The sequence below is a fragment of the Colius striatus genome, chromosome 2 (genome assembly GCF_028858725.1).
Source record: "Colius striatus isolate bColStr4 chromosome 2, bColStr4.1.hap1, whole genome shotgun sequence".
Taxonomy (NCBI): domain Eukaryota; kingdom Metazoa; phylum Chordata; class Aves; order Coliiformes; family Coliidae; genus Colius; species Colius striatus.
This window is the reverse complement of record NC_084760.1, coordinates 74,419,062-74,441,459: the sequence shown is the minus strand read 5'-3', so window position 1 is coordinate 74,441,459 and position 22,398 is coordinate 74,419,062. Positions and strand designations below refer to the sequence as shown.

The window sequence follows — 22,398 nt, the reverse complement described above, 5'->3', positions numbered from 1 at the left end:
TGTTAATATGAAGTTCTACACTGGATGAACTAAAATGCCTGTCATGGATAATTCATACAGTGCAACATGATCAAGTAAGTTCTTTATTAACCTCAGGAAACTGATGGTTCCAAGTACAGAGGAGATATCCTTCATAAATATGTATTATATAGTGGTGTTGAATTCCACATATCAGGTGTATATCGGATAGAAAATATTTCCTTTGATCAGCTTTAAATACAGTGCCCTTCGATTAAAGCAACTTCTATAAAAGAGAAACTGGCTTTATCATAGTTGAAAGCATTTTAAATTTTAAAGTTGAAATCATAGTTGAAAGTATTTCCTCCTGCAGTCATAATTTACTACAGAATTTTTCCATGCTTTAAATTTGTGCTGTGTGTCCGTGTATGCAAATTTTCTGATAGATGCTTTTGAATTCGGATGACCAAGACAGAAGTACAGTCTTCCAAGAAAGTGATGGATATCTAATGTTATATATTGCTTTTATAATTGTGTGACAGTTATTTCTCTGGTTTTATAATACAGGTCAACATAATTTGGCTAGGTTTCAAGGATATCTTTCTGAGTTTCTTATGCTTTGTTATTTAACCATTAAAATTGCCTATTTGCTGCATTTTGCTGTAACAAATTACATAACAAATAATCTGTATGCATAAATTATGTAATTTATGATGCATCTTAGTGAATTACATATACCTTCAGGGCTTACGACTCATCTCCTCTTTTTATAGTCTGATGATTTTCTCTTAAAAGAAAACAGAGAAAAAACCCAGTCCATCTTTCCTGCAAAGGTAACTTCACCCTAAGGCTTAATATGGTTATTCGCGCTCACAGTTACTGAAATGTGTCAGAGTAATTAGTGGCAGTTAACTATTATAACTTTTGGACCAAACTTAATTTGCATTATCTAGGAGCAAATCAAAATAAACAGGACCATTGAACTAGTTGTTCCAAAAAGCAATTACCCATATTTTCCTACAACAGTTTCTCAAACTACCTTGATATGATTTTGACTAATTAGCATTTGGCAAACATGTTGCTGTTGTTTGCAGACTGCAGATCTCCCTAAGCTCGGTGCATTTGGTATCTTTATTCTAGTCTAGATACTTGTAGTGTATATACACTTGAAGTGTATATTCTAATCAACTGTTACGATAATTTTGTTCTTACTATAATAGTGCCCTGTTTGTTATAATAGAACACATATCCTATCTAGATTGGACATATTCCCAGTTATTAATACTTAAAACAGAACCTATCCTATAAAAACAGAACAGATATTCTTACTTCTTTGTTTGTGCTCAACTACTAATAATTGTATCAGTTCAGCTTTTGGAAGTGGATTTATTACTTAACTCATATTCCAACTGTCTCATTAAGAAGGACTTGCTAACATATTGTATATTCACTCATGGTCAAATCAGGGCTGTTCACCTCTTTTCTAACCTTGACCCACAGCCTGTGAGTCAATGGTAAAGCATGCCAGATTATTTTAATATTGCATAAAAATTTTTACAAGTAAAAGGATACATTCCTCCTCTTGAAAATAGGTCTCAGCTATCTGCAAAAGTAGAAAATGAAAAAATAGGGTTCTAGAATTTTCATGAGAGTTGCAAGGATATAGTATGAACTTTAAATCATAGTTTTAAACATCTGTTTTGCAGGTTCATGTTTAGTTTAGGTAAAACATGAATTCAGACTAATTTAGTTCAGACTAAATACATGTATTCTCATCCTAGGAAGGACATTTAAAAGGAATATGAAACAGCAAAGAAATATTAAGTTCTCTCACATAGATGGATTTGGCCAAATGTTAGTTGGGTTTTATCTTGTACTGTAAGAAAAAAATTACTTCAGAAAGTTTTTTTAATGATCATAATAGAAAGTTTTAACGTGACCTAGAAGTACTGTATTTACTGATATGAGTTGAAGAGTTTGAATTCTGTTACTAACCACTGTTTCTTTGACCAAATTAAGATCACTGACAAGCTCTCCTGAGCATTACAATGCAATGTAATTACATGCAGAAAAGGAGGTTACCTGACTGATGAGGAAAGAGCAACCTTTGCATAAGACACTAAAAATATTGACTATTGCAGCATCAGAGACATACCAATGACCTTCTTGTTTATATCCCATTTACAATAAATAATCACAATAAATAATTACAACAAATATTTAAAATATCTAGAACTCGAAATTTTTACAATATGAATATTTGAAATTCGTGAGATAAACATAAAAGGACTCACATTCTTCATTTTTTTCTATATTACTCCTAGTCCACCTGCAGAAGCCAGACACTACTACTGCAGCAGCCTCCTGCCACTTCCTTTCCTAAAGCTGCTGTGCTGGGTTAAAAAGATTTAAAGATCCTCTACCTCACACATCAGTTCATTAAGCCTAACATCTTGATAGCTGAAGCTGTTCAACAATAGAGCAAGTCATGAAGTTAAGCCAGAGGGCATTCTTTGATTTGCACAGTAGTTGCAAGATGCAGTTAATTTCCATGTAGTTGCACATGGAACAAATCTGAGGCTCTTTCTGCTTACACTGACATTTCTATAACAAAACAATTAAACCAAGATTTTTAACAGGACAGCTGTGCCAAAGATGACCATTGGAAAAAAAATCCCCTAAAAAACACAATTTCCAAGACTTATTCTCTTAGATGGATGTTGAGTTAATACAGGTATGTTGAGACAAAGAAATATGAGTGAATTGACACAAGAAATAAGCAAACTCTCCCTGAGAGTTGCACTGAGAGCTGAAATTACTAAGGAGGTTTAATATAGAGAACAAAAATAATTCCAAAGTAGTTACTGAGGACCAGCAAAATCAAATGTAAGACAGACTACATATAAAATACTTGAACACCTAAGTCAATCTTCAGCACTTACATGATCATAGAATGGCAGGGGTAGGAAGAGACCTCTAGAGATCATCGTCCAAGTCCCCTGCAGAAGCAGGTCCACCTAGATCAAGTCACACGGGAATGCATCCAGGAAGGTTTTGAAATCTCCAAGGAAGGAAACTCCACAATCTCTCTGGGCAGCCTGTGCCAGTGCTCCCTCACAGAAAAGAAATTTTTCCTTATGTTTAAGGGGAATTTTTTGTGTTCTAGCTTACATCCATTATTCATTTTCCTGTCACTGGATACAACAGAAAAAAAGTGTTGCCTATTGACATCCACCCTATAGGTAGTTTCAAGTGTTGATGAGTTATCCCCTTGGTCTTCTTTTTCTAGGCTAAACAGCCCCAGGTCTCACAGCCTTTCCTCATATAAGAAAGATGTTTCAGTCTCCCAATCATCTTGGTGGTCCTCCACTGGACTCTCTCCAGCAGTTCCATGTCTGTCTTGAGCTGGGAAGCCCAGAACTGGACACAGGACTCCAGATGAGGCCTCACCAGGGCAGAGTAGAGAGGGAGAAGAACCTCCCTTGACCTGCTGGCCACACTCTTCTTGATGCATCCCAGGATGCCATTGGCCTTCTTGGCCACGAGGGCACATTCCTGGCTCACATTTAGTTTATTACCAACCAGGGCTCCCAGGTCTCTCTGTAGAGCTTCTCTCCAGCAGGTCAATCCCCAGCCTGTACTGGTGCATAGCTTTGCACTTGTCTTTGTCGAACCTCATGAGGTTCCTCTCTGCCCAACTCTCAAGCCGGTCGAGATCCTGCTGAATGGCAGCACAGCTTTCTGGGGAATCAGCCAGTTCTCCCACTTTGGTGTCATCAGCCAACTTGCTGAGGGTACACTCTGTCCACTCATCCAGGTTGTTGAACAAGACTGGTCCCAGAACCAATCCCTGTGGAACCCCACTGGCCAAAGGCCTCCAACTTGACTTGGCTCCATTGGTCACCATTCTCTGGGTTCCATCATTCAACCAGTTCTTGATCCATCTCACCGTCTACACATCCAATCCACACTGCCTGAGCTTTCCTAAGAGGATGTTACAAGAGACAGTGTCAAAAGCCTTGCTGAAGTCAAGGCAGATGACATCCGCTGCTCTCCCTTCATCTAGCCAGCCAGTTATACCATTTTGGCTTAACAAAATGTGTGAATTGCTCTAACAGCTGCTGTCCTAGTCAATGGTCATGGATTGAACAGGGGATTTCTGTGCCAAGATGTCTAGCTGCAACACCTTAGAAAACCATTTCACCCTGTCTGGGTAATTTTATAATATCTACCTTTGACATATGACTGCAGAAAGGTAAATATATGCTCACCAAGGCTCTATACACTGAGAAGCTGTGTATAAACAAAGAATGCAGGCATGCAAACAATAAGAGTAAATTCTGTTCCAGTATATCAAAGCTAAACATTTTGATTGCAGACTACTGAAACAGATTTAGTATCCTATTCGTAATGATGCTTTGGCTTTCAACCAGCTATTTCAAAGCCTAAACTACAACAAAAGTCGAGATGCCAGTCAAAGAAAAAAAAAATACTGCACTGTTAATTCATTAAAGATATTAGAGGTTTTGTTTGGTTGGGTTGGCTCTTTTTTGGTTTTGGGGTTTTTTTTTGATTGTTTTGGTTTTGTTTGTTTTTTGTGTGCATTTGGTTTTTTGGGGTGTTTGGTTTTGGTTGGTTGGCTTGGTTCCCCCCCCAAATTGGTATAAAGTATTATTTCTTTGACTAAAATGGCAAAGACACTATTATACTGTAGTCCATGTAACCATATATCAGAAAGCAGCTATTGAAAAGAGTCAGAAAATAAGCATGTTTCTAATTAGAATCAGAATTTCACTTTGATTCTGATTTGGCAGTGGGGAGTATTATAGAAACGATAGAGCTTATAGCTGGAAAAGATATAAAAGTGTATAGGAAAAGCTAACATGGTAACCAAAACATTTTTCTTCCAATTCCTCCCTGTAGACAACTGATCTTTGAGACTTCCAACAACTTATTTGTGCTTGCTAGAAAACTGGTCGTACTTTCCTAGAATGCCAAGGAATACTGATGGCTTTGTTAGTAAATGCAACAAAACACAAAAAATATAAAACTCAGAAGTAAAACTATTTTGTTCCACAGAACTGTGGAACTTTACATGCTCTAACTAATCAATGCTCAGCGAATGTTGGCATTTGCCATGTTGAATGTTGAATTTGCCATGCCTACTGTGGCAAAACACATCCAGTAATTGCAGGTACCCTGATACCCGAACATTCAGGTTGAGTCACCACATAGCTGATATTCCAATGACTTCTGTGGGAGCACAAACATTTGGTCTAAAAATCTTTGGGGCATATCAGTTTAGGCACTCATAATTTGAAGAACTTAACAAGTGGGCACTTATGGAAAAGTCTTCAGATGATTGCTCGAAAACAGCAGCAACTTGATAGAGGTGCTTAGATTACAAATTGTGTATTCCTGTCTCTTGGCCTTACTACCAACCACTAAACCATTCTCAGCCCAGTATCAGCAAAAGAATATTGGTAAGTGCATTCTAAGGTTCTTTATTTGCACATTTTGTCTGCTGTCCACAGTAGTCTCCTAAGGATTTCTGGAACTGCCAAAGGTCTGTATGTAACAAATCACATGAATTCCATTCAAGACAGGAAAAAATTGATATCCTATTTTAATTAAGTTACCCCTGAGAACAGCCCCTAGTAATCCCACAGCTTTTAAATATTTAATGTAGGCTTCCCACTAACAATGTTGATTGTTAATACTCCAGAACATCTGACATAGCTCTTTATTTTAAATTTTATTGTGTATGACAAAAATCAAAGAGAATGTAATAGAAGACTGTTTGCTAGGCTTGACATAAAGGAAATACTGGCAGGCTGTATTAACCATCTGAAAAAAACCACTGAAAATGACAGGTTAATTCACTGGAAAGAGAAAAAAAAATTCTTAATAGACTCATTTTACTTGAAAACATGAATGCTATCTTTAAGATACTTGCTTTTTTCCTCAGATAAAAAAAGTGTGCTATGATCTTTGTAAGTTCTGTGCGCTTTCTTAAAGCACTCCATCAAAATACTTGATAATTCTTAAAAAAAGAGATGGTATTTGATTACATGTTTGAATCTGCAAATGCAGATTCTGTTCTCAATTCTGTCACCGTTCCTGTATGACTTTGAAAAGGTTTTTACCCTTAGGGTTTGGCTTTCTCATCCAAAAACCTGCAAACCAATTTCACCTCCAACATGTTTGATGACACTGTTTAATGTTTGTAAAGCATTTTGAAGTTTTTGCCCTATGTTGATTTCTGAAACAGACCTTTGTGTTGACAAATGAATGACCACCAAATTCTGCATGGCTAAAAGTACTAATGATTAACCCTGATGTGTAGCTTCAACTAAATTAAGAAATTATATCAAAAATCTTCCCTCAAAGACAGATTAAAAGAAAATTCTGAGTCAAACATAAACAATCTATAATTTGCAATGCTAAAGAGAAACCTGTCTCTCAAATACAGTCATTTACTTATATCAAAGAGAATAGGAATACAAAAGTGTCATCATAGTTTAGAAGTACAAAATATCACTATACATATGAAGCCCATGTAGACAAACAAGAAGTCTTCTAGTTCACTATTAGCATGACGTAACAAAACTATAAATTAATACTGTGTCGTCATATTCATCTTCTATCATCATCTTCAGAAGGAAAGCCTATTGGTAAGTTAGTAAAAAGACTGTGTGATTTGAAAAGCAGTATTTCCTTTGGGCTTGCAGGTGGGGCAACTGTAGTATAAAAACGTATGCACTAAGAAACCTTGAATATTAGTATTCATGCATGAAACTCATGCTAGAAAGAAGTCTGCAACAGTAAAAATAATTCCAGATTTAAAATGTTATTTAGGCATCAGTTTTCTTGTATCTATACCAGTGGCTTACAAACCATATTTAAGGTATGTTGAAGACCAATTTTCCCACATCTTCCTGCCAAATCAGAATTTCATCCTGAAGAGTTTTCTTTAACTGCAGAATATACTTTCAAGGCAATTTATAATTTAACATATATTAGAAGACTTTAAAGGAGATATTTGCCTTGACCACCTGTTATACATCAAAATATCCCGTACAGATATAAACATTGGCGTATGTTGAAACAATGCACTTTTCCCTAATGAACAAAGGTCTCAAATAAAAACAAAACTGTGTGCAACACCCCAGAATCATAGGAAGTACCTGATGAAGACACAAAGGCAGTATCTTTGAATCCATCTGTTCAACCTCCTCACGGAGCAAAGAGAAGAGAGACTGCAACATTTGTTTTTGTTCTTTTTGGCGAAAGCTTTCATTTGCTTCAACAGCACCTTCAGCATGCACAGAACCTGTATCTGTAATAAAAGTACCTTCCTCCTTGATTGCCGTGGTTCCCACTGTAGGAACTCCTTTAAAAAGAACAAGTATTTGAGTTAGCATTCAAAAAAATACATCAAGTTGCTTTCTTAGGAAATGTCAATACCAAAGCTATGAATAAAACCCCAGTATATTATGAAACACTCCTGCAAATAAAATACTGGTCTTGTCAAAATTAGTTGTGATAGGTCTGTCTTAGTGTCAGCTCACACACCTGATAAGCACAGAAACATACTTCAGGTATTTTTGTACACTTGTAACTAGGACCTGACTTGAAACTCCACCTAGTCTGAACTGTTCTACATCAAGAAAACTTAAAAAGTGTTGTGACTGATGTTACAGTTTCAGTTAAAAACAAATCAATACTTAGACCCAGGTGGACAAACTTCGATGTTAAGACTGAATTGTAATACAGCACAGACAGAAAGCAGGGCTGTTTGCAACATGGTTTTGCTCAAAAAGGGCAAAAAGTGAGTAGGAAAGCAGAGTGTGAATGAAGTTTGTCTCAGTTTGTCTGTTCAGTGCTGCCAAGGACCTTGTACAGGATGATATCTCAGGGAACTGGAAGGATAATTTGACCTGTTATTCAGATGATAACCCAGTGGCTCCTCACAATGATAGCAAGATCTTGAAGGCTAGAAAGAAGCAGATGATGATGGTGGTAGATTTTATTGTGGGGGATAGATGCCCTGAGAGAATGTCCTTCTGAGTGAAAGGAAGATCCCCAAAAATAGTTGGATAGTTAATTTGAGAGTCTAGGGAATGAGCCAGTAGTGTGAGCCAGTAGTGGTGATCTATTAGTAACGATGATGCAAGGATGAATTTAGCCTCTAGAACCTCTTGCTAGGGAGAAAACTAGGTACCATAAAATACTTAGAACTGTTTATGCTTTATAAACAAATAATTAGAGGCTTTCAAACACATTCCAAGTGTGAGCACTGACTCTTCTAAAATAAAAATACGACCAGAATGAAGATTGGCTTCTGTAATGATCCCCAATCTCATGCTGAACAAGTTCTAAAACGTAGTTTTCCATATTTTTAGTCACTAGCAAGAGAGGAATATGAATAACATGTTTTAAGTCAAACATAATCTTTTATAAAAAGGCAATGTTTAAGAGAGACCCTAACAGGCTTGCTCATAGAGAAAGAGAAGAATATTCACAAATGTTTTCTTTAGATGTGGGTCAAAGTAACTCATCCATGATTTCTCAACAGTTAAAAATTAAAAAAAGATCACAACACATGCCACGTAAGTATCTACTTTGTGATTCAAGCTTGCTTGTATGGCACTCAGCTTTCATCATTCAGGGATCTTCCACTCTAGTTTGATTATTCTCTCCTTTACCTCTGAGCTGGTATAAAGACAAGAAAGATAGCTTGGTTCTTTTATGTAGAGGGAAATGGTTAAAATAGGTAGTGTTAAAAATAAAATGGAAGACTGTTAGTAAAATAAAGACATTTGCAAGATCAAGAAATTGTGGCACAGTCACTGCCTTCTGTGAAAACAGGAGAACCATCATTTGAGAATACCTAAAAATCTAAAGGCAAATTAGACAAAATACATTAAAATATTTTAGCTAAAATATAAAAATTTGCTGTTTAGATCTTCCTTCTATAACATCCAAGGTTCTTCATTAATACAATAGTAAGAGTTTGTTGATGAGAAGTAAACAAAACTCTTAAAAGTTTTGCAGGCAGGACATTGTTGTGGTATTTTGCATCTCTTGACTTTTCCATGCAACTTTCTATATACCAGATTTCTGCTTTTTGTCTTAAAACTGCCATCTACTGTGCACAGCTTGTTTTGTAGTACTTCTGCATCAGCTGACTGCATTTACCAAGTATACAAATTAACAGAGAGAGAATACAAGCAGTTTAACATTCAGTGTTTTGGCAAATTTCTCCTTTTCTTCATCTCATTGTGCTTCAGATACTTTATCCACCCATCTGTTTCACATTTCATCAATTTGGTTTTTTTGTCCTTCCCATCGTACAGAAGACTGGTTCTCAATTCATTAAAACAAGAGATTGATAGAAGTATTTTCTCCTATTTTTAAACGGTTGAATTATACACTTAATGACTATATGCATAATGAGAACTCTTTCTCCCTATAATGAAAATTTTATAATCCTCTTACCTCTCCTAAAAAATACAACTCATCTCTTCTAGATTTTGCCTATACATACATGATATGGACTATAAAGCTTCCTTCTTTTCCCTTCCTTATCTCTTTTATAATCCTTTAAGAGCATCATCAGTTTTCACATCAGGTCATAAAAAACTTGTCATTTAGCACGAAAACATAAATATGTAAAACAAAAAAAAGCAGCAATTTTCCCATCTTCTGTTTTCAGATTTTAAAAAAGCATTAAAAAAGCAGGTATGATTCAGTTTTTGAGTAAATTTAAAAATACCTCTGCAATAAAACACATTGATTTTCATTATATATTTGCAGCACTATGATGTAAACTTTATGATTTATGGCAAAACCCCACATTGTGTCGATGCTGACGAATCCTACACATTCAAAAAGGGAAGAAACATCTCAAATTAGAACAAGTAATAAAAATTTACATTTTCCTTATTCAGTTCATATTCAAAAGAGCTGAAGGAGAAGTAACATCAAAAATTGGTAGAAAAGCATTTTTTAACAGTTCCTTACCCAAAATGGTCATCCTTGGACTACATATAAAATAGGTTAAGATCAAGCCTTGGTACTTGCACCAAGATTTCAAACCTTAACACTGGATAAAGACACCAAAACCTTGCACTCGAGTACAATGTTCAAACGAACAAAGCAATTTCTGCCTATTCCGATTTGGAAGTCAGCCCAGTTTCCATCCTGAAATTCTGCACATCCCTTTATTTGGGCCTCCTTGATATGTTCCATTACAATTAAACTACAGCTTTCGTATTAGTTCACAGATTAGAAATACAGTGGGGTTTTTTTAAGTAAAGACAACAAACTCATTTTGTTTTATAAAGTACCTTTAAATTTTTTACTGGAGCTTCTTCTGCTTCTTGGACTTCTTTTTCCACCTGTCTGTTTTTCTGTAGTAGGCTTTTCCTCCAGCTGAGGGTCCATATGGATGTTAACAGGTCTGCTATCAGTCTCGCTTTCCTTACAGCTTGGCGTACAGTCTCCATTGTTCATATTCTCATTATTATTGATGCTGTCCTGCTCACCTTTATCCTGTTGTCCCACAGCAGTGGTACCGCTGGTCAGAACCTCATTCTCATTGTCAAGTTGATTTTCATTTTCATCGGCTGAAGAAATCAAATGAGATGCCAAACTTTCCACCCTATAGTCAGCAGGAAGACTGTCCTTTGAGTCTATTTGCACGTCATTTGGTGGAAATTCTCTGTCATCCATTAGAGCGTTACTTGTTGAACCACTTAACGTCCTTCCAAATATTTTTATACCTAAATAATAAAATCAGAATAAGCATTAATAGTATGTGTATTATAATGAATAAATAACTTCATACTTAATATCATCCAAAAAATAATATTATGCCAGTGATACAGTTTAAAAGTATGAGGAAATTATTTCAGACAATAATCTATTGCCCCATTGTATGCCTTAAAGCAAACCATATCTACAAATATGATCTATAAACCTTTATTTTTATTCAGTTACAATTGGTTTCTGTTACCTGACCAATAGCACATATGATCTTTACAGCAGTACTCATAGTGTTACAGCTGAGGTAATGAGAAAAACAAAAAGATAAACAGAAACCACTCCCACCAACCCCTGTTAAACCCATAGCTAAAACAAAAGCATTCTTGTCACATAAGATCATAGTCTGCCTGAAATATAACTAAATCAGGGACGAGTAAAAGTAAAACAACTTAATTCCATCAGTGATGATACCACATCAAATATAGAGATAGATTAACTCTGTTATAAGAACTAGATGTGAGTAGAACCTGTTTATTGAGTCAGATTATCACTTTACTTTCAAGAAAACATACAACATGTCTTCGGTATACACAGAAGCAGATGGGTTGTTAACAAAAAAACTCATCAACCCCCTACTCTCAGCAGGGGTCAATTTTCCCTTTGTGTGAACATGCAATAATGCTGGAATTAGATGCATATTCACAGGGAAAAAAAAAAAAAGTAACTCTTAGAAGCAGAGTTACACTGTATAGTTACAGGAACATTAGTGTATCAGTCCTAGCTTTTAGAAGCATGGCAATACTGCTGGTTTAACTTAGCAACTATACAGAAGAAATACAGCTCCATTAGACTTAGCTCACATATTTTAAACAGTGAAGCCAAAAATCAACAAGTACTCTTTTATTATAGAAGAGCTTAGAGAAGCATCCTACAGCAGCTTCCTATCCTTTCCTTTTAATAAAACAGCATTTCAGGAAAGCTGTCTTCACTAAGCTTTTTCCAGTCTTACTCCCTGGTATGTACAACAAATACACATTTGTGAAATATGCCAGATAATGCTTCATTTTACTTGCTGAAGAATTCAAACTGCAAAAGAAGAAAAAAAAGGTCTTAGAGAAAAAGTAAGCTTTCCTTTATAGACAGAAACATAGGTCTGTGAGAGATTACTAAAAATATTTTCCTAAAATTGTGCCTCCACAACCTTTGCAGTTGATAAAAGGATTGGAAAAAAAGCAAGCATCATTCCAATCTTAGAGAAGGACAAGGAGGAGGATTCACAGAGCTACAGGCTGCTCAACCTCACCTTCACTCCTGGAAGGTGTCATAGCAAATAATCCTAGAAACCATTTTCAAACCCACGAAGGACAACAAGGTCATCAGGAGTAGTCAGTGTGGATTTTTGACGGGTTAATAATGCTTAACCAACTTGATAGGCTTCTACAAACAGGTGACTGACTCAGCAGAGGACAAGATGCTGTTTACCATGACTTTGGTAAGGCTTTTGACATTGTCTCCAGTAACATCCACACATACAAACATACAAAGTACAGGACAGATAAATAGAATGTGAGGAGTTCCAGGGAAGCATGCAGAGGGTGACAAGCCACCACCAGCTGGGCAACCCAACAGTATAAGTCAGCTTATAGGACAACTAGGACAACTTCATCTCTGCCTCCAAACTGAAGAGCTCATTAACCATTTCCAACTGTGCTAGTCTAACAAAAATAATACTGCCTATCCTGTAACATATAAGCTGCAGTAGGGGAGGTTCAGACTGGACATTAGGAAGCATTTCTTTACTGAAAGGGTGGTCAAACACTGGAACTGGCTTCCTAGAGAGGTGGCTGATGCTTCAAGCCTACAAGTATTTAAAAAGCATTTGGATAATGCTCTTAACACATGTGAACTTTTGGTCAGCCCTGAATTGCTCAGGCAGTTGGACTAGATGATCATTACAGGTCCCTTCCAACTGAAATAGTCTATTCTGTTCTAGAAGAATAATGAATTACACACAGAAGACACAAGTTGTATTTTCTTTTGGCAACCAAATAAGAGAATTTGCTTTCCTTGAACACCACAAAAAAAAGAAAGAAGGGAATTCTAGAGGATATAAGTATCTGAACAATGCACCTGTTCATCAGAAGGATGCTCCTTAATCAATACTTTTTCTCTTAAAAAAGAGTTAAATGCCCAGTGAGAGGTGGACTGAACTTTAATCAGACCAATAAGAATCAGAGCCAGAAGTAGGTACTCTTTACAGACACCCACACTAAAGTTATGCTTATCTATTGGTAACTGTTCTAAAGCATTAAAAAAAATGCTGAACACCATGTTAAGCTTGAAAAGTTAACTTCTTACTCTTCTTAGCACACAAAATAACTACTGCTGCCCTTCACAGCTCATAGATTAAATGATACATCAAACAAAAGAGGTTGAAGTAAACTTCCAATGATAAGTTAGTTTTAATAGCAGTTTTAAAAATCAGGATGTCCTACCACCACTCTCTTACTTCTATCAGTAGTCTATAGTTTATTCTTTCAACAGCTATCAGAAGAAAACAGAAATGTGAAAGTATTTGAACAAGATGTTTCCTATTAGATTGTGCAAAATATGGAAAAGAGGTTTTTGACAAGTGACATTTTCTATAGAGGAAGCTAACATTTTAACAGAAAATATTAACTCATTTCCTTTTAACATGTGGCTAAAGTGATGGTCCTCTAGCTCAGCCGCTGGAGAGCCTCTGCAGCTAATGCAGATCAGTATTTCTTGGTTTATTGCCTAAAACTCAGTATTTCTCCAAATAAAAGTAGCCCTGAAAATCTCTTCATTTCTACAATCCTTAGGACTCCTTAGAGAATGAAACTCCAGAAATACAGAAAGAGCTAGTTAAAAAAAACTTACTACAGTCTTGACCTTTTTACCCCACATGAAACTTTTTTTCTACCTCCCTGGTTTTTGATGTTATCTGCTATTCCTTTTGACTTCACCAAGGCACCAGACAGGTACCAAAGTGAAGAGAAATCCTATGAGAATGGACTTTAGCTCTGTCTAAAAACACAAGTAGAAATACTTATTTATAAACAAAAATGGCATTAAAATTGGTAGCAATATGAACTATATTTAACAGACTATTAACACAGTTACTGTATTTACTGTTTTGCTGCTGAAATGAATTGCAAACACAAACAACATGCTAAGAATAAAAAGAATGTTTGTTTCTTTCTAGACATATCTTTCCTCCCTTCATTGGCTGCCCAAAATTGAAATAAAAGGTAACCGAGTAGAACAGTACCGATGTCTGTGAAAAGGTGTCAATGAATCAAAGCGCTTCAGTTAAAGTTGCCACACCGATTCATGCAATTGGCGTATATAATCATCATGAGTACAGTCCACATTAAAAATAACATGGAAAATACTTGTCAGGTGGCTATAAGACAATGTTTATATTGATGAAATTAGTTGCATGGTTGTTTGCTCTAGAACAAATAGTATATATGTTACAAAAATATCATGGTACTTCTATTTTAAGTCAATTACAATGTTAAGAAGCCTGTGCTCTTCAGAGTTCTCATTCATGTACTTCATATAACTTCACAGAATTTCAACAGTTTTTTCAGTTGTTCATTTTTGTGTGTATAGATAGCCTTTCTTCTATCTATCCTTACTAAGAAAACACAACCTTAAATACAGTTGCTTGGATTGTATTTGAAATTAAAAAAGGGAAGAAGTAGGATCTTTCCTGACCTGGCACCGTCGACATTTGAAGAGGGCATTAAAAAAACCCAAACTAAAACCACAAACATCCCTCCTGCTTCTAACCTTCATACCAACACAGCTCCTCTATCCTCGAAAGTACATTGGTTTTGTGAATGTTTACTCAACCTATGGCATAGCATTTCATTTATTGATCTCAGAAGTACCTTACAAAACTGATCCAGATCATAACACCATATCTGCTGCCAAAAGGCTAAAGAGAATCTGACATAGAAGTTTATGGCACATCATTTTTCTAATTCCAGTTGACCACCTTCACATAGCTCCTCTACCAAAGACATTTCCTCTCATGCCACTTAAATGGTTCTATGTTAATCAGGAAGATTTAAATCTTTTAATTCTTGGGAAGTCAGTTTCCCCATTATATCACCTATACTGCTCTATACAAATCGAATGGGCATTTCAGATTGGCTCTCACTGCTGTTTCTACCTAGTCTTCTCATTCATCTTGACGATAAAATACTAACTATATAAAATCTGCAGTCAAAAGCAGTCAGAAGCATTTCTGAGGATTTAATTAAACATTAATTGTAGCAATAAGTGCTCCAAAAGGAATAACATGAAACTCACTAAGACAAACAGAACACACTGTACCTTTTAGAACAAACAAAGCACATCTACATAAAGTAGGGATTAACTAGTCATTCTGGTCTGATGAAATGCATCTCAAAGAGATACCAAACAGAAAACTGGCCATGAGTATGTGTTTTTCTCCCCTAAGACATAATACAGCAAGAGTTACACGCACAAGAGAATTCATTATGTCCTACCAGGCACCAATCATTTACAGTTGATTACTTTTGTTTTGTGCACAACATATACAAAACAAGATCTACACAAATAAGAGAATCTAGATTGCAGTGAAGTAAGTTTTAGAGAGGAAGGGACAGCACTACATGAGGTAACAGTTATTCAGCCTAGAAAAGGTTGCCATATAAACAACCAACCAGGCTGTCTACAGGTGTTGTAGAATCTGCATCCTTTTAAAGAAATTAAATACGTTTCAGGTTTAAAGACAGGTAAAAAGCAGAGGGTATCTTGGATTAAGAGAAACCAGTTTTCTTTATTGTTGCAGGGGCTTTTTTTTAAATACAAGCAGCTTCACAAGATCTGGAGAAAAAAAAAAAAAAAAAGTAATGCTGATTCTGTGAAAAGGAAACAGCATTTAAAAAACCCAACCATTATCTTTACAGAGTTGGTGAAAACAATAGAAAACTGAAATCTAAAACCAACTAAACCTAACTCATATATTTCTTTAAAAGAATAAATCTGTTGATCTCTCTAACAGCTGGTGTAAGACCATATTTAAATGTTAGTATTTCATTTCATATAAATAAATACCTTTTTTATAAATTAATACAAACCAATGTGAAACTGATCATGGCCATACAAAAATCAAAACATGTCCTGCAAATTCTCACCATTGCACACTAATTTCCACATACAAGGAAGAACACTGATCTCATTTCATGAAAAATTACATTTACTACCAAAGTGAAGATGCAGTGATGGAAACCCTAGGTGACAGAGGTGCTACATGGCACTATCTAAAATCTACATACGACATACCATTATGAGTTTCTTAGCTTGCAAGAAGGACCGTGCCTACTATGCTGTTACAGGAGCTAATAAACAAAAAAGCCCATTTATTCTTTTGAGAAAGTGCAAGTTCAATTTCTATACAACTGTTTACAACTTCTGCTGATGTGGAAGCCAAGATACACCTAAAGAAACCCAGAACATTATAAAGAGATTGCTTCAGAGTACCCTTACCTCACCACAGCAAATTAAAAAAGACATAGAAAAGCACTAGTTGTCATAGATATAGTTGATCATCACACAATTTGCTACAGAAAGAAAGAGACAGCACAGCAGATAAAGCAGGTTGGTAATTCTTTTAGCTATAATAATCTCACAAAGCCAGACCACTTCTAGAATTCTGCTCTGCACTGTATTTTATGTGCAACACTTCATGGTTGGAATGCTGCTGCTTCTGAAGACAGGCAAATAAAAATATTTATGTGTATATTTCCACTATCCAACCTGACATCGCTGCAGAAAAAAAATACCATGCTGTTGTGCTGCCTCATGGCATGGATTCGTTAGCAGTTTCTCATTTCACAAGTCAGTCTTACAATCCCATTACTGGATAGCCTTACTGTGAGAGAATCTCATTACATCCTAACTGCTCAGTTGCCCTATGCTCAGCTTTGAAACAATGTACAAGGGATAAAAATACCTTTATACATGTTTTCTGCTTCTGTGTTAGCTACCTGGTTTAGGAGTTCTATATCTTCCTACATTTTAAGTCTGCTGTCCTCCAAGAAATATTCAGATGCAGGAGTGGTTTATCTGATTTCACTAAATTTACAAAAGTATCTGAGTGTGAACAGTTCAGTGGTTTGCAACTTTCTGACATTAAAGTGACATTTCTGAAGTGACAGTGGCATTTAAAGGCATAATGACCTTTCCATCTACAAACAGCAGGAATAGTGAGGTTTTGAGAGGAAGTTCCACATGCTATTTTCAGCTTCTAGTCATACCGCTTATTCATAGCTTTAATAAACAATAATAAACATAGAATGTCAGGTCTAATCTACTCTTCCACATTTAATATTACTATAAAAATGCTTCTGTCAGCAGAACAAATCTGTCTATGAACAAATACTATCTTTTGTTAGAAGATATGACAGAGTTCAGATGAAAATTTCACACAAACAAGCTCTTTTTCCGTACTCAAAATACAGAACAACTATCAAACCTCCAAGTCTTTGAGAAAAGTTTTGAGTTTTAAGCCTCACTAGGACAAACTTCACTGAATGATGTAAGAATAAAAGTAATCTCACCACTTGACATGTTCATTTTTTGTTCTTATTTGCAGCAAAACATCAGAGCATATCTCAAGTAGGGATAGAAAGGCAGTAGACTGCTTTAGGAGGATGGAGAAATCTCATGACTGCAGCACTTTTATAAACAGCATAGGCAAACACTGGTCAGGAATAATCTACAAGTAACCGGTCCTGCCTTGGGATGCATGAATCCCTTTTCAAGTCTTGCAAGGAAAAATAATTGGCTTTTTATTTTTATATTTTCCTTCTATTTCAACAGGTCCCAGATTGTTATTACACTTCAGAACATGTGCACAAGTTTGACTATTAAGTGTAAAAAAAAAAAAATCAACCCTTTCTAGTGGACAAATTTATGCATCTTTTCTAGAGTGGGTATTTTTTTTTTTTTTTATGGGGCAAAAAAAAAAAAAAAAGTCCTGCATATCAAAACAGACTATTTTTAAGAGAACTAATCAGCTCAGCTCACTCTTATCCAAATCTTTACCAGGACCTCGGAAGGCTAACACATTCTAAGACCTTGTAAGAGGCAGCTAAAAAACGTGCAATAATCTAAAATCCCTCATGATGTCAGGTAACAACTTTAAGCATACATGAATAGGCAGAAATGTCAGAATACAGTCCCTTGAAATGGAGAAGCATGAAGTATAAGGCAATTATCTAAAAGCTGCCCATCTGAAGAAACAAGAGTGTTCAAGACTTTCTGATAGTTGAATTTCATAGTGAGAATGAATTCCATAATCTTCACCTGAGAGATGAGCCCACATCAACACAAGGAACATTATCAGTTCATTATCAGTTATCAGTTTGTCTATTAAAATCTGTATGCATGTTTGTAGTACCCAAGCCTGTAAACAGAGACCTACTTTGGTTTAGGTCAGTTTTTCAGAAAACCCTTACTATCAAGTCCACTTTAAGCAGTAGTTTCCATTAAAAAAAAAAAAAATTCCATTAGAAAATCCCACATATCACAAACCTTAATAAAACCTAGCATCAGTACTGCAAGATGGTAAAAGCTAATTTCCCTTAAAACCCAAACTGAGATAGATTAAATGATACCATCACAGGAGATTTGCAGTCTATAGAGACAATGAATCATTGCTATTTCTCCTTGTACTAATGATGTCTTATTTCAGTGCTAAAATAGTAGGTTTTAAAAGTCTTTCATAAGAAAATGAGAAATACAGATAAGAAACTAAGCAGCTACCAAAACAACATTGGATAAAGTGTAATTTTATATGCCAGCTGCCATAAAATCTTCCTGGGATTAAGTCAACACTGTGAATGCCACTTCAGAAAGATGTAAAGAAAGGAAGATGCCAAAATAATAAACTTGAAATAATAAAGCTTGAAAGTTTTAGGACAGATGCATCCCAATTTGTTTATTTCGCTATTAGTCACCTGTAACACTGCAACCACAGAATGAACAGTACTTGAACTGTGATATAGGTTCAGCTAAAATGTTGGTCTAGATCACTATGACCTCACTTTGAGGCTAAAAGCATACACAATTCCAGGTTTTGAGCATTAGGAAAGAATGTCCAAAATGTACACTACAAATTTCCATATTATTACCATGACACATTCATCAAGTGAACTTAAAAGTCTTCTTAACATGCCCATGTTACAAAACCTGGCTTGTTTTTTGTTTGCTATTTTGAATTAACCTCAATTTTCCTGTAGCCCAATATTATTTAAAAAAAAAAAAAATCAACCACAAGAAAATTAAATTAATACAGTGGATGGAGAAAAGCAGTGCTGAAGCCCACATTATAAGGCCACATGTTAGCAATTCAATTTGGACAGATGGAGCTGTCTATCGGAACAACAGTAGCAAAAACCTTCAACATTCTTAAGCAACTCTGTTCCTGAAAACAGAGCACGCAATACATGAAAATCAGTCTAAGGAAAGATTTGACACTAACATCATTTCTAATCTACACTTTCCTTAGATGTTATCAACACATTTTTAAAGGCATTGCAGTTATAGGGTAAGTAGATAAGTAAAAAAAAAAAAAAAAGTAAAAAACCCTTATCATGACAAGCTCCTGAGCAAGTTATCACTGTCAAAGCAATCAAAATATAGACACAGGATAAGATAGACACATGAACAAAGTCTGAGTGAATTTAAGAGTCAGTAGAATGTGCTTATCAGAGCTGCATGAAGAGGAATTGTCAGAGCAGAACACAGAAGACGCACCTGATTTAACACCTTTACTACTGTCCACAAAGGTGTAATAGGACTTTCTTCTGTGCATGCACAGGAAAAATATTTGCAGTAAATTTAGTGCTGATGAAAGATGCCAGATTGATAGCCCTAGGGACTGAGTTTCTGTGTATACACAGAACAGATACAGCACAGAGTGAAAAAGTTTGTACCCTTGCCAAAATGCCTTACAAACACAGCTTATGCAACAATCTCCACACTACAGAACCCTTTGCCTTTGCACTGAAAATGTCAAAAGCATTGCTGCGTGTTGTTCATTATAAGGGAAAGTAGAACATGGACACTGTTACCAGCATCATTCAGGACAGAATTCAAGGCATCAGGTCACTTAAAAATGTTTGTTTTTTGTGCTGAATGGCTCTTTTGTCAGCTGTGAACTTTACCACAATGCTTGTAACTCTGTAGAGCTAGCTTGCACCTGGTGTGAAAATGCTTTTCTATTAAACAGTATGATATCACAACAGGAAAATAGCAAAGGAAGAGTGATTTCACTTTTTAATTTCAAATAAGCTTTTATTAACATACACGACCATACACTCGGTGCTCAGAAATTTTCTCAAAGGAGAACTAACTTGATAATTTCACTTAACTGATATCTGAGCACTCACATTCTAGTGATCTGCACAACAGATCTAGCCCACTTCTAGTGGGCTGCAATTTGCAGTTATCAGTTTTTCAGTAATTATCAGGTTTTCAGCACTAGCCTGGAAGCTACACTGTTCCATGGAGCAGGCAGGCTTCCAAGGAACCTTGGATTCTTATTTCTCTTACTAGTACTAATGCGCAAACCATAAAAAATCCTCCTCCTCTCCTGCCCAAATCAAAGTGTCCAGCCATTTTTCATTGCCAACCGATTACACATAGAAAAGCAATAAATTAGGTTAGTAGAGCACAGAGCCTCTCAAATGGAAATTGTTGATGTCATTACAAAGACTGATTTTCACTTAGAAGGAAGATGTCCAATGAAACCTACAAGTTGCAAATTTACTAAATCTCTAACCAGATTGTATGATAGGATTAATCAGTCTCCTCAGTCTTTGGAACATTTCCTTTGTGCACATACGGGCTTGGAGTGGAGGACAGTGACATAGCAACAGGACAAAAGAACAAGACTATTCTCTGATGGATCTTTTAAAAAGTCATTTTTCCTAGAGACTATTTCCCTGAGTGCTCAGCACTCACAGTAATTTTGAAGAAGTCTCTTGCTATTCCTTCAACTACTCTACTTGGTAACTATCCGAATTACAACAACATTATCAAAGTATGCTGAATAAAATAAGTGAAAATGATAACTGTGTAACAGGTAAGCCTTTCAATATAGGCATAATTAAATAAAAAAGAAGAGCAGTAAAACTTAAGGGCAAATTTTACAATTAATTAATGATAAAATGTGATATGGTGAATAAAAAGAAAGAGTTTCTGACAAACTTAACCTGAGTTCTGAGCCAGACAGGAGACTCTAACAGTAACTATCACTACCAGGACAAGAAAAATTACAATCCTGCAAATATCCATTTATATATCTCTTGGTTTGGTTTGTTGGGGTTTTTTTTGTGGTTGGTTGTTTGTTTGTTTTCAAGACAGGAATTCTACTGAATTTGTACTTAAAATGAAGTATGGACACAAGAGTTCAAAAAACAGATCACACATCATTGCAATTTTCTCCCCCACTTAGAAGTTCATTGTCAATATTTACTAAGGTTAAAGGGTTAATACACAGCAAAATAATACTAAAATATTAATACTTTAATGTATTAACTTAGAAATAAACTTTAAGTGAAGCCAAATAAAAGTAAATGCAAAAGACATGTAGAACCACTGAGAAGAAAAATATATTTTTACTGATCTTTACAACTAATGAGCTCTTTTGGTTCAAGCATAGGCTGCAATCCCATCAAACAGGTAACTCTTTTGGTTCATTTTCAGATTTATTTCAGAAAAATAATAATTAGGAGGAAACAATAATTTCAGAGCACTCAACAATGCATATAAATTATAAAAAGACATAAGGCTCTAGGAGGTAAGACTATAAATTTAAATATTTGCATATGGCAACCACTGGATTAAAACAGAAAATATATGCCACAGTCATCCCAACTTTTCAATGTCTTTGGGATACACTTTAATGTATTAAATAGCCTTCAGTAATGTACAGAATGTGCCAGTTTCCTAATGTTTGAACAGTTTCTCAAGGATAATGACCAGATCAGAAAGAAGCAGACCTTTATCCACGCAAGATTTGGTATATACCTAGGAGTTCTAAGGACTGGGGGAAAAAAACAATCATAAATTTATCCTAGAGAGATCTACTGTTTAATGCAGGCAAGTGCTAAGCTAAAGCAAATAAAAATATGAAGAAAAGTGTATAACTTCTAATGTATGGAGAATGTAGGGGCATTTTGGCTTTACTTAAAAAATGCTCTTCTGAATAATCTCAATTACTCTGAAGAGCTCATTCAATGATGATGCTCCCAGTTCCTGTATGTTTTAACTTGGAACAACAACAACAAATCCTTCAATTAACTTTAAAATATATGGACTATACATGGCGATATAGGAACTACACCTAACCCTTATGTGGTTGTAGCTATCAATAAACTTTGATAAGCAATGGTGAATGAGGACATTACTAAACACTTGCTCTAAGAAAAAGTTCTGTTCAGTGTTCTAAAAGTCCTATGAATGACTAAATAATCAGACTAATTAGTAAGAGAGGAAAAAAGCTATTAAAAACATAAAGTCTAGTTTAAAAATGGATTGAGGTCTATCCCATTATCCAGCTGAACAGTCTGTCCATTTCCCTTAAGGCACAGCAAAGACTAT

General features: G+C 35.6%; 1 protein-coding gene across 3 annotated transcripts in view; it reads right to left on the bottom strand.

The window, feature by feature from the left end:
- The window catches only part of CNST (consortin, connexin sorting protein), a 50,639-nt gene that overhangs the window by 26,793 nt on the left and 1,448 nt on the right, over window positions 1–22,398 (bottom strand). For 2 of the 3 annotated variants that reach the window (XM_061991090.1, XM_061991088.1), the window contains exons 2-4: window positions 10,311–10,745; window positions 7,146–7,351; window positions 1,531–1,561 (exon numbers count right to left, since the gene is read on the bottom strand). In XM_061991090.1, the coding sequence (XP_061847074.1) occupies window positions 1,531–1,561; window positions 7,146–7,351; window positions 10,311–10,695 (622 nt within the window). In that variant the 5' untranslated portion in view covers window positions 10,696–10,745. The remainder of the gene's footprint in view (window positions 1–1,530; window positions 1,562–7,145; window positions 7,352–10,310; window positions 10,746–22,398) is intronic. The other variant, XM_061991089.1, reaches the window with a different exon arrangement.